The sequence below is a fragment of the Nyctibius grandis genome, chromosome Z (assembly GCF_013368605.1).
Source record: "Nyctibius grandis isolate bNycGra1 chromosome Z, bNycGra1.pri, whole genome shotgun sequence".
In the NCBI taxonomy this organism is placed as follows: Eukaryota; Metazoa; Chordata; class Aves; order Nyctibiiformes; family Nyctibiidae; genus Nyctibius; species Nyctibius grandis.
In genome coordinates this window covers 24,068,631-24,083,946 of record NC_090695.1, presented here as the reverse complement: position 1 = coordinate 24,083,946, position 15,316 = coordinate 24,068,631, and the positions used below count along the sequence as shown (strand labels likewise).

Genomic DNA, 15,316 nt, shown 5'->3' with positions numbered 1-15,316 from the left:
AAAAAATCAGTGTATATCTGTGCATTTAGCTGGCACGTCCAGTTACTGAGACTGAACTACGTGCGTTTGGATGGAGTTTCTTGATTGTCCTTTTTTTTTCATTTTCTTTTGACATCCAGACCTAATCTCTAATCAGATTTATCTTTGGCCTCAAGATCCAAGACTTCTGCAAGCAATCAAATTAAGTCCTTTTACTGATATCCCCAGTTCTGCAGAGAATTAAGGTCTGCAACAGTTTTCCATTCCTCTCTCCACACGGTATTTCTGAAAAAGATTTTGATTTTGACTTTTGAATGCGGTGTTCACAGAGCGCTGTTCAGTAGCCATTTCAGTATGGAATATAAAAGATGATAGAATGAATTGAGGTTTAGCCTCTTATTGAAAGTAAACCTTAAGTTAATCCCTAACTGGTAGAAAAATGAGCAGAAATCAGAAACCTTTCACAAGTGACAACTGAAAAGACACACCCCAAAATATTCATCTTTAATTGATTCATTGTTCATTTCTTGTGGGGTTTTCTTTAAAGGAATTATCCTGGGAATGCCACTGATATCATTAAACGATACTTATTTGTGTTACATCTGGTTTAGCCCTTTATTTATTTACATTTACCTGAAAATGTATTTTCTTAGAGACCTTATAACAGCATTTCTGCATTATCAGTTCATTTTGTTCTCCTCTTTCCTGGATATATTAGCCAGGAAAAGGAATTCCCAGTCTGTAACAGACAGATTAATTCACACATTTTACTCTGTCCACATAGAAAAATGCAATTTCTGGATCATTGAGGCATATGGATTATGAACAAGACACTCCAAAAACTTACTATCCAGACAGGGATGTACTTACAAAAATCCTTTATGTCAAAGTCAGGATTTCACAACATAACACACTAATGCAAAATCCAGTAGCACCTGAAAGATTAAGGTAGCTGCTGCTATCACTTGCACATAATTGAAAAAGATTTAAGAAAAAAAATAAAGAGTAAAAGTACATTCTCCAGAGAACAGCAAGTGTATTTCAAAATTAAAAAACTGTAGGGTTTTTGTGTTTTGTTTTGTTTTGTTGGGTACTTCTCTTAGGTTTTTTAGTAATTCTTTTTGCCTTTTTTTTTTACAAGCCTGTAGTTGCCATATAACAAGTTATATCAGATTCGACTGCCCTCCCCTCCAGTGCAAGTTCATGGGCATGTTTTCAGGCTATAGTACTCAACAGTGTTTTCTCCTATACATATCCCCATAGTTTCATCAAAGATAGATACAATGTGTAGTACCTGTCTCTGGGAAAGTAATGTTTCAAATATAGGCAAATTTTTATCTTAAAACAGAAGTGGAGAGGCTACAGTAGGTATAGCCACCCAAGTATGAACTTTAGGTCACAATTTCTAAACACTCACCTACTGTACATCAATATTAAAAATAGTCTTACAATAGGACTTTATTTATATGTGCACGTATTTCCACCTTATCCCATACTTATATTTGGCAACTATTTGGGAATTCAAAGGTGCAGCCCTCAGCAATTGTATTATTTAAAAAAAAGAAATGAAGTGTATCTAATCTATGAGAAAAGAAATTCTCAAATATCAATTTCCAATTTTAAATTTAATTTCAATAGGAAAATATTAAAAATGTGCACATCTAAATTTTTCCACGTTCTGTATATACATATGTGTGTGTACGTATACATAGAAATACTCATGTACCACACATATTCACAAAATTTAAGTGGAAATATTTCTGTCCACTATTTTCCCACATGTAAATGACATCATATCTTTTAAAATGTCAATAATAATATCATTAAAATAATATTACATTTATTCCACCATCAATTTTCCGTGTTTTTATTCTTTCTTCATCCTTATTACGTCCACTGAGCATTAACAGGCTGAATTCTCCTTGCACTTCCACAGATGCTATGCCAACTCAGTGTTGCTGACATCACATCAAGGACACATCTGACTTACAGCAGCTCAAGTGACAGGAGAATCAGGCCCAAACATCCCCAGGTAAATTAAAAAATGATCGTATCTGCTCATCTGGACCTGATGAAGATATACACACCACCAAAAGAAAAACACGTAGCTCACCACAAAGTTTTCAACCAATAGGATGCTGAACCAAGCTCCCCCCACCCCTTTAATAAATAAAATAAGTGAGAAAATACCCTGAAAATATGGAGAAAACTTAAACATTGTGTACATTACATACCGTATAATACATGACGGTTTAGCATTTGACCTAAACCATTTCCCTGACTAGTCAGGGGAGACCTGATAAATCACTGGTAAAGAAAAAAAAATGTTATTTTAGAAATAAAGCATGTATTTCTAATATAAATGAGAACCTGTGTGTAGTATATGGTATATACACACAGCACACACACGAAAACAAACTTATCTTTTCTAGTTTTGAATAGCAGTCTCTAAGTGGAGAAAATCGTGTTGTACAAATTTAATAAGCAGCTAGATTTCATGTTTAACATTCAAATTAATTTGGGGAGCAAACAAATGTCCGTGCATCTTTCAACTCTGAAGTCTGACACTCCTTCATATATTTTAAAAAAGCCCTCTTCAACATTACAAGCAATTTATGGCAAGAATGTACTTTGATGCAAGACACATGACACTTGGCTTACCTTTCAAAGAGGTTTTTTTTTAAATAAATCTATTATATAAAGAAATGTGTGTTTGCCAAAAGTCTGTTAAAATTACATCAAAACAACTTTAAAACCTGCTCACTGAGGATAATTGAATTCAATTTCCTGTTTTTAAACATTTAGTTAACAGTTCAGAATATTGCCTGGTGTAGTTTCAATAAAGATGTGATATGAAGACCCATAAAAGAGTAAACATGTCTCCATTTCAATTTGCTATGACAACAAAACTTCTAGAAACAGCTTTCTTGGCTGGACAAGCTCAGTGTACGAGTGATCCCTTGCAAGAGCTCTATGCCCTTAATGCAATCTGTAATAAAACAGTGCTGCCCATAAGCCATTATTCACAAAACCTGAAATTCATGTGACATTCTGAAAAAGTCTCCTGCAGAACAGGTTAACAGTTAATTGAACATACATATTCAATATATGTATCAAGGCCAGAAAACAAACAACTGGCTATTCCTTGTTATCTGTGCATGTCAAATTTCACATTTAAAATTCTCAGGGGTTTTTTGCGCCTTTTTTTTTCCTGGGGACTCACCTTCCATCATTGGTTGGCTTCAAAATATAGTTAAGTGGAAGATAGTATCTCACTGTAATTACATGGAATTTGTATGAAAAAGTAAATGTTACATTGGACAATATTGTAGAACACCAGAGTAAGCTCCATAAAGAAATGCGGTATCTTCCAGTATATATATATATATATATATATATATATATATATATATATATATATATAAAAAACAAAAAACAACCAACCAACCAACCAAAAAACCCCAAAAGGAAGAACTTTATACAAGCAGTTATAGTAACTCTGTTTCAATTAAAGATGCAACTCTCTCTCACTCCTGGCAAGAATAAATTGGTAATGGCACTGTTTCTCCACAGTGCAAAGTATCCTGAGAAATTATTAAGAACAACAAAATACAGGGCTGTCATCACTAAGTTCTTGCACAAAACACAGCAATTAAATATCTTAAATAAATAAACCAGCAGATAACCTATATTGTGTCTATCACAAAAAGGGGGTGTGACCTGGGACACTGCTAATTCTTCCATCACTGATAATTAGAAAAGGATTGCATTCAATTACTATTAGTATCTTTCAAGTTAACTATGGCCAATAAAGTACAAGGAGGTAATTTGTAATTCAAGTTTTTTTGTTTGTTGTTTTTTTCTTCAACTAGCTACAAGCTGAGTTCTAAATTTTACATTGAAATACGACTCAAATTTAAAAGAAGCCCTCTCAGAGGAGCATTTTTTAATTTTGTGCAACTTTGATGCAGAGCCCAACACAGTCCTACGAAGAGAGACAGTGCATCTTTAAGCTGATTGGCACTGGAATCCCATTTTCTTTAGCTGCATTCTATTAGCTTGGCCAAGTTATCTCGTAACTCTGTTAGTTCAAATATTTTTCCATCAAGAATTTCTAAAAGTGTCTTCAAGTTATTGCGAAAAGCTTCTTGCTCATTCTGACTTTTCTCCAGACGTTGCTCTAGATCAGACAGCTGGCCTTCCAGGTCTTTGTTTCGAATTTCTACTTCCTTCAGAGAAAATACATAACATGTTAATGTGTTGTCTGCAAACAGAAAGCAGTCTAACCTCCTGCAGGTATTCGTGTGCTATTTTTGTCAACTGGTTTTTAAAACAACTTGTGATCCTTTACAGTTTCCACTAAGCCAAAACCAGAACCCACATTGTTATTACAATTGCGTATGTAACTACCACTTCCTCCATTTTTTCAGTAATTCATCTGAAGGACAGAAACTTTTGGAGAGGGATAAAATTTCGTCAGCGAACAATGTGATATACTTATTCAGTTAAGTTATTGCTTCCATCATTCACAAATGTGCCACCTACTGAAAACAGCTTCTCAAAGGTTTACTTAAGTTCAAGTATTCCCTGATTTAGACTACATGAATTGCTCAAGGACATAGTCCCCATTAAACGGTCTCATACAGAAACTCATCCAGAATACTGCTTTATGGATGGAGGAGTACTACCTTACTCCTGTCCCACATTATAAGCCTTTTCACCCTGAAAATTAAGACAGAAACATAAACTAGCAAGACTGATGTCAAGGTGGCATTGACTTTAACAAATTTAAACAAGCAAGTGCAAGCTGAATGTCTTGTCTTGCTGCATGGTGCCCCAGAGCACCCACCTGCGAGCCCCACAGCAGCGCCGCTGTGGGAGCAGGGACGGCGCGTGAGCCGTCAGTGCCGCATGGACAGTGCGTGAGCCACCAGTGCCGCATGGACAAGCTGTTCCCGTACAGAATCACAGGATCACAGAATGTTTGGGGTTGGAAGGGACCTCTGGAAATCATCTAGTCCAACCCCCTGCCAAAGCAGGTTACCCTAGAGCAGGTTGCACAGGTTTGTGTCCAGGTGGGTTTTGAATATCTCTGGAGAAGGAGACCCCACAACCTCCCTGGGCAGCCTGTTCCAGTGCTCTGTCACCCTCAAAGTAAAGGAAGTTTTTTCTCATATTTAGATGGAACTTCCCATGTTTCAGTTTATGCCCATTGCTCCTTGTCCTGTCAGTGGGCACTACTGAGAAGAGTCTGGCCCCATCCCCTTGACACCCAACCCTAAGGTATTTGTAAGCATTGATAAGATCCCCCCTCAGCCTCCTCTTCTCCAGGCTAAACACACTCAGCTCCCTCAGCCTCTCCTTGTAGGAGAGATCACACAGAATCACACAGAATCAACCAGGTTGGAAGAGACCGCAGGGATCATCGAGTCCAACCGTTGCCCTGACACCACCATGTCAACTAGACCATGGAAGAGACCGCAGGGATCATCGAGTCCAACCGTTGCCCTGACACCACCATGTCAACTAGACCATGGCACTAAGTGCCATGTCCAGTCTTTTCTTAGACACATCCAGAGATGGTGACTCCACCACCTCCATGGGCAGCCCATTCCAATGTCTAATAACCCTTTCTGAAAAGAAATTCTTCCTAATGTCCAACCTGAACCTCCCCTGGTGAAGCTTGAGGCTGTGTCCTCTTGTCCTATCGCTAGTTGCCCGGGAGAAGAGGCCGACTCCCACTTCACTACAACCTCCCTTCAGGTAGGTGTAGACTGCAATAAGGTCACCTCGGAGCCTCCTCTTCTCCAGGCTAAACAACCCCAGCTCCCTCAGCCGTTCCTCGTAGGTCAGACCCTCCAGACCCTTCACCAGCTTGGTCGCCCTCCTCTGGACTCGCTCCAACACCTCAACATCTTTCTTGAAGTGCAGGGCCCAGAACTGGACACAGTACTCAAGGTGCGGCTTCACCAGTGCCGAGTACAGAGGGACGATCACTTCCCTAGACCGGCTGGCTACACTATTCCTAATAGAGGCCAGGATGCCATTGGCCTTCTTGGCCACCTGGGCACACTGCTGGCTCATGTTTAGCCGGCTGTCGATCAGCACCCCCAGGTCTCTTTCCGCCGGGCCACTTCCTAACCACTCTTCCCCCAGCCTGTAGCGCTGCATGGGGTTGTTGTGGCTGAATTGTAAGACCCAGCACTTGTTCTTGTTGAACCTCATGCCGTTGGTCTCGGCCCATCTATCTAACCTGTCCAGATCCCTCTGTAGGGCCTTCCTACCCTCCAGCAAATCGACACTCCTACCCAGCGTGGTGTCATCTGCAAATTTACTGAGGGTGCACTCAATCCCTATGTCTAGATCATCTATAAAGATATTGAACAGCACCGGCCCCAGAACTGAGCCCTGGGGAACACTGCTAGTGACCGGCCGCCAGTTGGACTTTCCCCATTCACCACCACTCTCTGGGCTCGGCCAGCCAGCCAGTTTTTAACCCATCGAAGAGTCCACCCATCCAAGCCCCGGGCAGCCAGTTTGTCTAGGAGGATGCTGTGGGAGACAGTGTCGACTGCCTTACTGAAGTCTAGATAGACTACATCCACAGCCCTGCCCTCATCTACTAAGCGGGTCACTTGGTCATAGAAGGAGACCAGGTTGGTCGAGCAGGACCTGCCTTTCATGAATCCATGTTGGCTGGCCCCGATGCCCCGATTGTCCTGCATGTGCCATGTAATGGCACTCAGGATGATCTGTTCCATCACCTTGCCTGGCACCGAGGTCAGGCTGACAGGCCTATAGTTCCCTGGATCGTCCTTCCGACCCTTCTTGTAGATGGGCGTTACATTTGCTAATTTCCAGTCAGCTGGAACTTCTCCAGTTAACCAGGACTGCCAGTAGATAATCGAGAGTGGTTTGGCAAGTTCATTTGCCAGTTCCTTCATTACTCTGGGGTGAATCCCATCCGGGCCCATAGCCTTGCGGATGTCCAACTGGCACAGCAGGTCACTAACCGTCTCCTCCTGGATTACGGCAGGTTCACACAGCCCCCCGTCCCTAACTTCAGGCTCTGGGGGCCAAGTCTCCTGAGGACAACCGGTCTTGACATTAAAGACCGAGGCAAAGAAGGCATTGAGCACCTCTGCCTTTTCCTCATCCCCTGACACTACACTACCCTCCTCATTCAGCAAGTGGTGGAGGCTCTCCTTGACCCTCCTTTTGCTGTTAATGTATTTGTAGAAGCTTTTTTTGTTATCTTTTACTGTAGCAGCCAAATCAAGCTCTAATTGAGCTTTGTCCCTTCTAATCTTCTCCCTACACGACCTGGCCACGTCCCTATAGACCTCCCAAGTTACCTGACCCTTCTTCCAGAGCAAATAGGCTCTCTTTTTTTCCTTAAGTTCTAGCCTAAGTTCTCTGTTTAACCAGGCCAGTCTTTCTTTTTCCCCGACGGCTTGTCTTCCTACACACCGGGACAGCCTGTTCCTGAATATTTAGCAATTCTCTTTTGAAGCATGTCCAGCCTTCCTGGACTCCTTTGCCCTTCAGGACCGATTGCCAAGGGACTCGATCCACCAGCCTCTTAAACAGGCTAAAGTCTGCCCGCCGGAAATCTAAGGCAGAAGTTCTGCTCTTGCCCTTCCTTACTTCCCCCACTATTGAAAACTCTAACATTTCATGGTCACTATTCCCAAGATGGCCACTGACCCTCACATCTCCCACTAGTCCTTCTCTGTTCACAAACAACAGGTTAAGCAGGGCCCCTCCTCTAGTGGGCTCATTTACCACTTGCATGAGGAAGTTGTCCTCCACACATTCTAGGAACCTCCTAGATTGCTTCCTCTCTGCCATGTTGTACAAGGGCCGGCGACCGGGTGGCTTCTGACAGCTGCTTGTAAAACACCTCGTCCGCCTGCTGATCCTGGTTGGGTGGTCTATAACAGACTCCCACCGTAATGTCCGCCCTGCCGACCTTCCCCTGATCTTTACCCATAGACATTCAACCTTGTCATCCTCACCATTTTCCTCAACTTCGACACAGTCCAAGCACTCCCTAACATACAGTGCTACCTCACCGCCTCTCCTGCTTCGTCTGTCCCTCTTAAAGAGCTTATAGCCATCCATAGCTGCACTCCAGTCATGAGAGTCATCCCACCACGTTTCTGTGATGGCAACCACATCATAACCTTCCTGCTGTACCAGATGGTATCAGATGCTCCAGTCCTCTGATCATCTTTGTAGCCCTCCCCTGGAATCTCTCCAGTAGTTCCTTATCTTTCTCAAACTGGAGGGCCCACAGTACTCCAGGTGTGGCCTCACTAGGGCAGTGTAGAGTGGAAGGATAACTTCCCTCGACCTGCTGGTCACAGCCTTCCTAATGCACCCCAGGATACCACTGGCCTCCTTGGCCACAAGGGCACATTCTTGGCTCATGGCGGGCTTGTCCACCAGGACTCCCAGGTCTTTCTCTGCAGAGCTAAAGAGCTTTCCACAGCATGTGGAAAGATGAAGCAGTGGCATGTTACACACAGCTGAGGGGATCTGACCCTGAGTAAGCACAGCTCTCACTCACGAGGAAGAGAAGCCCCCCCGCACCAGCCTGCTGGGACCCCCAACAGCTCTGGCTTGCTCCTGACAGGGGCAGGGGGTCACGGCTGCTGGGATCTGTGCAAACCGGCTGCCCTCTCTTCTATCAAATTACCAATGTAGCAGCCACGTGGGTCTGGAATAGCATATTGTTATTTGTTGCATTCATTGCATGTCTCGTAAATTCAGGCTAACTTTTGAATTTCAATTATGAAAAACACTTTCAAAGGAAGCCCAGGGACGGTGCATTTAGTACACCATGTACCCTGTGCAGCCATTCTCTGGAACTGTGCATAGTGAATTTGTATTTACATACATTAACATTTTTTTAACACCGCTTCCCTTTACAGTGGCTTTGTGTCACAAAGCTTTAACGGGCCTGCTCTGAGCTTTTACAACAACTAGTTTCACACAGCCATAGGTAGGGTGATTTGGTAGCAGGAACTGTTCCCAGCACGAGCCACTCCTCTTTCTGCCCTCCCACTCTCCCACTGTTTTTGTTACGATTCTTCTGCCTCCCTCAAAGCTAACAAATATATTCACGTTTACGTTGGAAAGATCTCAGCTAACTGTAACAAACAACCTGACCCACACAGAATATGTATTTGGGCAGTCAAGAGTAACAGGTATAACACAGCAGACTTGTGTCAAAGTCTGTGGCCCAAGACATGTTTCCACCCATGAGGGGTCTGATGGCAGTGTTGATCAGCCGCTGCAACCCTGGCCAGAGGAGGGATGGGGTGATGTGGCCAGTGCTCAGTGTCAGCTCCCAGGCTCCGCAGGGCGGGGAGAGCTCTGGGACCCCCAGCAATGGGCAGGTAGAGAAGGCAGAGCCTCAGGATCCTGATCTCCTCATAATTGTGGTTGCTTGTGCAGCCATGGGTTATGTCCCAGCTGAACTGGATACCTTCCTTACTTCTTGTTTGTAAATGGGCAAGTTAAAAATTACAGAGTTTTGGGTACTGGTCTTGAACAGCACAGCTGAGAGTAGGAATCACCCCTTGCTGCCAGGACTAGGAGAAGAATTAGTTTAATCTGTTTAACACTGAACAATAAGAGTTGCCAAAGCACTAAAGGAAGCTAACTGAAAAGAGTATTTGTAGAAACAATATAAATTAAACTGCATACATGTTTATGTAGTGATTAGCTACCCAACTGCTGCTACAAATGAACAAGCTAACTGACTATAACCCACCCACACTCTCTGAAGGCTCTCCTTCATTACGCCTACTCCTGCCCTCCAAACCAAGTACTGACAAGTACTGCCTGGTGTAGTGACTACACAGGTTCAAGACCTTCTGACACCAAGTGTCCTGTACTGCAAGTTTAGGACAAAAAAGGAAATTCAAGGTCCTCTGCAGGAATGACACAGTCCTTTCTTATGCTCACACAAAACCAAGTGCTGTTCTTCCATGTTTGCTCACACGTCCTGCTTCTCCTGTCACTGCTCCTCTTCTACTCAGCAAATGTGTGTGCTCTAGGAAGTGTCCTTGCCACTGCTCTGACCCCAAAGATAATTTCTGTAAGTAAGCAAGCCAGTGACGAAAGGGACCACTTTGGAACAAATCCATGGATACATATATGGTTTTATTTCATGATATCTGGGCTTGAAGAGCATCCCATTGGCCTGTATCTAGCACTGAAGATCATCCTTCAGGCCCTCCTCAGATGCTCTTAAATGGAGGAATTGTCCTGCTGTAAGGTGTTAGGGTGGGAGCACCCAGGTAACACCAAAACCCTTACATTAGATGTAGGAACTTCCATCCACATTCAGCAAAAGGCTAACCCTCTGTTGCTAGTCCTTGCCCTGTATCTCTTCAAATCAGAAGAGCTCCCTTCTTTTGTTTAAACTTCCAGCTTGCACATTTTATTATATTCCATTCTTGACATCTCTTTCCTAATCCATATACATTTAGCTTCCCAAACATTTCCTCAGATATACTTTCTCTCACATTTCCTCCTGTTTTATTTTCCTTAACTTATGCTTAACATATTTAATGATGTATGGGAAGTAGAAATAACTGAAATATTCCAGGAGCTGTTGCTTTTAATTTCTGGAAGATGCTTCTTCCCAAATTCTACATTTGATCCTTACAGATATTTACCCTAGGTTAGTATTAATGATTCTTGCAACAGTATTGCATTACAAGTTCATGTCCAGATCATGTGCAGTCTCCTATTACAAATCAGTCTACCTCAAAACCATTACTTCTTCATGGGAAGAAGTAGAGAGGTGTCCATGTAATACAGTCTATTCCCCTAGTTGTGTAATTTCACTTTATTTGCAGTTAATCTCATCTAACAATAAACTGACTCTTCCAATACATTCAGGCCCTTTGCAAGGTGTATTTTACACTGTTGTCTCAAGCTCTTCTTACAGTAGACATAATAATTTCTCATATACTGTTTTCTTGTAGAAAAGAAATAAATTATTAACAAGTTATATTTGTTATTTGCACTGTAATAATCTTTCGTGGAATTCAGTGTAAGGATCTGAATAAACTATTCAAACCATACACAACAGCTATATTTAGGAACCAGGCATAGTAATAAAGATATCCTGACTTACTGTGAGAGCCACAGTGATCATGACTCATTGATATGTCTTCTCTACCTTGCTAATGAAATCATTAAGCAACAAGGGCCCCAATACTTACCCTTCACAGTGATAACGTATTGCTCTTCACTGGAATTTGCCAATCATGTATTTCTAATTCATTCCCTGATATGAGCGTGTCAGAAATGCAGTACACCTTGAAATAGTAATTTCTTTGTATAGAATTCTTCATAGAGGCTATATTCCAAAATATTTGAGAGCTACATAACCCATTTGCAAACACAAGAGGGGAAAAATAAAGCAGAAGAAGAAAGAGTGAGATGAACAGATACGGGCCCTGGGGACAATCACCCTGAAAACAGATGATGAGTCAACCAAGTGAACAAATGTGAGATGGTTAGTCTGGAGCTACAGAAGAAAACACTATTTCACTGACGTCACAGATGGGAGGCTGAAGTGGCTCAGAGAAGGCCAGTATAATCAAAGCAGGACGCTTATAGCAAAGCAAAGACTCAAAATCTTTTAGATGGGCTGCATCAGGTCAGTAATAAGATTTAAGCTTAAGAAAAGCCACTTCTAACTCAGATCCTAAGTGAGCTTTAAATTTACTTGAATAGAACCATACAGAACTATTTTCAGAAACTGATCACCTACAATGTGACATATGGACATATATACAGAAAATATCCATTTGGCTACTAAAGATATAAATATAGCAAAAGGAAGCTACTGACTTTATAAAGTACAAATTTTAATAAAAACTTAGCATTTTCTACCCTTTCATCTCTTACTAGTTTCTCATAATTCTGCTTGCTAAGGATAGCTAATTCCTGGCTCACTATTACTTTTCATATGATCTTACACTGAAATTATTGCAAATGCTACTTCTAGAACAATTTCCAACTTCCGTTATAATCTCCCTTTTGAGTCTCTCAGATAAGCTCCCATTTTTCAGCTGAAAACTCCCATTTTTAGCCTAAAGCCAACAACAATTTTTGAAATAATGGAACAGGCAATCTGAGGTGTATTCAATATAATCTTTAAAGACTGTTTAAAGTAATAATATACTTTTTCCAAATAATTTGACTTAAGAATGGGGAAAAATGAATAAACTAATTTTGTTCTTACGTGGTTTATTCTGTAGGCTAAAATGAGAATCAAGAAAGTTCCACTTCATGTAATGCATTTCAAAGAATACCTATTTAATGATTTTTAAACTGTGGCTAGTCTGATGGGGCTTGCTTTCAGCATGATTTAGGTCAAGCCACAGAACTGCAAGGGTCACCTTTCAGCACTTCGAAGTTGGAGCTATTTAATGCCTGAGTTTCCAATCCTCTCAAAACTCTGAAGTCTGAATTCAGAGTTTAACCCACCTAAGCTTTGGGTCAGCCTCATTCAGAAGGCAGGTTTCACAAGGGAGGTGCGTATGTGCTGGCTGGTCAGCCCAGCGACAGACAGAGAAGAGCTCAGATGTAGCAAGGGAGGGTATACTGAGGGCACACTGATTCCGGTAGGCTGAGGTACCTGGCTTTACACACAGTAAAGAAGCAACCCAGAAAAAAACAATAAAAACACAACGATCCTAAATAATTCCAAGAAAATGTCAAAGTGTGTTTTTAAAGTCTGCACTACACAAGAACGCTTTAACCTTTACTTTCTCAGGGCACACTTAAAAGCTGAATACAAACTCATCCCAACCTGATGATGCACAGCCCGACACACAACACCTATGAGAAGACACTGCAGTGAAAATGAGACCAGAACTGCCCAGGACATGTATTGATGAAGGACATCTGCTAGGTTGAGAGTACTCTGTGGACTTGTAAATGAAATTTGGGTCTGTTCCCTCAGATAAAAAGAGCAAGTTACAGCAGGTGGAAATTTTGATACAAATTCCTACAGATCATCCCAACCCACCACTTTGCAAGGCAGTCTAACTTACATATTTATCTACCACCTTCAGTGAATATAGCACAAGTTGCTGATGTGAACTGCTCACTTGATGATAATTTCCCCCCTCTCTCTAAATGAAGATGATGCACTATAGCTCACCTGTAACTTCTGGGTCAGAGAATCCCTCTGTGCCTGGAGCTCTCTGGCATTGTCGATTTCTTGTTTCAATCCTTCTATTTCCTAAGGGAGAAGAAACAACCTTGCTAGCAACACGTTACCTGGCTTGGCCTCAGTGCAAGTAAGCTGGCTACCACTTCTTCTCCTGCGCAATGACACCAAAACTGGCAGCTGGCTACTGTGTGCCATCACAGCACATGAAGTTTAAGCCCTGCTTTCCATACTCCTGAATCAGAGTCCCAAAACAGCAATTCCATTGCGAATAAACAACAACAACAGATAAGCATTTTCTTTTATAAAAGTCCAAGTTTTCACCTCCCACACAAAAGATCTGAAATAATTTTTTCCTGGAAAATTAAGGCTCCTTGTAATTACAGAAACATTTATACTTTAAATTCTATTAGAATCTTTCTTTTCCCATTTTTTCAAGAGAAAAATCCAATTTTCATCTGTGAACTGCTTATTATGTTGCTAGCAGCAGGGCTGAGTGTCAAAAAATTGCCTGCTTTCACAGAATCACAGAATCAACCAGGTTGGAAGAGACCGCAGGGATCATCGAGTCCAGCCGCTGCCCTGACACCACCCTGGCAACTAGACCATAGCACTAAGTGACATGTTCAGTCTTTTCTTAAACACATCCAGAGATGGTGACTCCACCACCTCCATGGGCAGCCCATTCCAATGTCTAATAACCCTTTCTGAAAAGAAATTCTTCCTGATGTCCAACCTGAACCTCCCCTGGCGAAGCTTGAGGCTGTGTCCTCTTGTCCTATCGCTAGTTGCCCGGGAGAAGAGGCCGACTCCCACTCCACTACAACCTCCCTTCAGGTAGGTGTAGACTGCAATAAGGTCACCTCGGAGCCTCCTCTTCTCCAGGCTAAACAACCCCAGCTCCCTCAGCCGTTCCTCGTAGGTCAGACCCTCCAGACCCTTCACCAGCTTGGTCGCCCTCCTCTGGACTCGCTCCAACACCTCAACATCTTTCTTGAAGTGCGGGGCCCAGAACTGAACACAGTACTCAAGATGCGGCCTCACCAGTGCCGAGTACAGAGGGACGATCACTTCCCTAGACCGGCTGGCTACACTATTCCTAATAGAGGCCAGGATGCCATTGGCCTTCTTGGCCACCTGGGCACACTGCTGGCTCATGTTTAGCCGGCTGTCGATCAGCATCCCCCCGTCTCTTTCCGCCGGGCCACTCTCTAACCACTCTTCCCCCAGCCTGTAGCGCTGCATGGGGTTGTTCTGGCTGAAGTGTAAGACCCAGCACTTGTTCTTGTTGAACCTCATGCCGTTGGTCTCGGCCCATCTATCTAACCTGTCCAAATCCCTCTGTAGGGCCTTCCTACCCTCCAGCAGATCGACACTGCCACCCACCTTGGTGTCATCTGCAAATTTACTGAGGGTGCGCTCAATCCCTATGTCTAGATCATCTATAAAGATATTGAACAGCACCGGCCCCAGAACTGAGCCCTGGGGAACACTGCTAGTGACCGGCCGCCAGTTGGACTTTGCCCCATTCACCACCACTCTCTGGGCTCGGCCAGCCAGCCAGTTTTTAACCCATTGAAGAGTCCACACATCCAAGCCCCGAGCAGCCAGTTTGTCCAGGAGGATGCTGTGGGAGACAGTGTCGACTGCCTTACTGAAGTCTAGATAGACTACATCCACAGCCCTGCCCTCATCTACTAAGCGGGTCACTTGGTCATAGAAGGAGACCAGGTTGGTCGAGCAGGACCTGCCTTTCATGAATCCATGTTGGCTGGCCCCGATGCCCCGATTGTCCTGCATGTGCCATGTAATGGCACTCAGGATGATCTGTTCCATCACCTTGCCTGGCACCGAGGTCAGGCTGACAGGCCTATAGTTCCCTGGATCGTCCTTCCGACCCTTCTTGTAGATGGGCGTTACATTTGCTAATTTCCAGTCAGCTGGAACTTCTCCAGTTAACCAGGACTGCCGGTAGATAATAGAGAGTGGTTTGGCAAGTTCATTTGCCAGTTCCTTCATTACTCTAGAAATATGCTTTGACCATAATTCTGTAAAAAGAGAGTATAAAAGAAATAGTATCTATCTCTAATTTATCAAGAAGAAAGTAGTAAGGTATAAAAATAACAGAGATGA

The 15,316-nt window shown here is 42.9% G+C and overlaps 1 protein-coding gene across 1 annotated transcript in view; it reads right to left on the bottom strand.

The window, feature by feature from the left end:
• Positions 1–3,399: 3,399 nt before the first annotated feature.
• Positions 3,400–15,316, bottom strand: part of HOMER1 (homer scaffold protein 1) — a 103,348-nt gene continuing 91,431 nt past the window's right edge. The window contains exons 8-9 of the mRNA XM_068423204.1: positions 13,175–13,255; positions 3,400–4,208 (exon numbers count right to left, since the gene is read on the bottom strand). Coding sequence (XP_068279305.1) covers positions 4,020–4,208; positions 13,175–13,255 — 270 coding nt within the window. The 3' untranslated portion in view covers positions 3,400–4,019. The remainder of the gene's footprint in view (positions 4,209–13,174; positions 13,256–15,316) is intronic.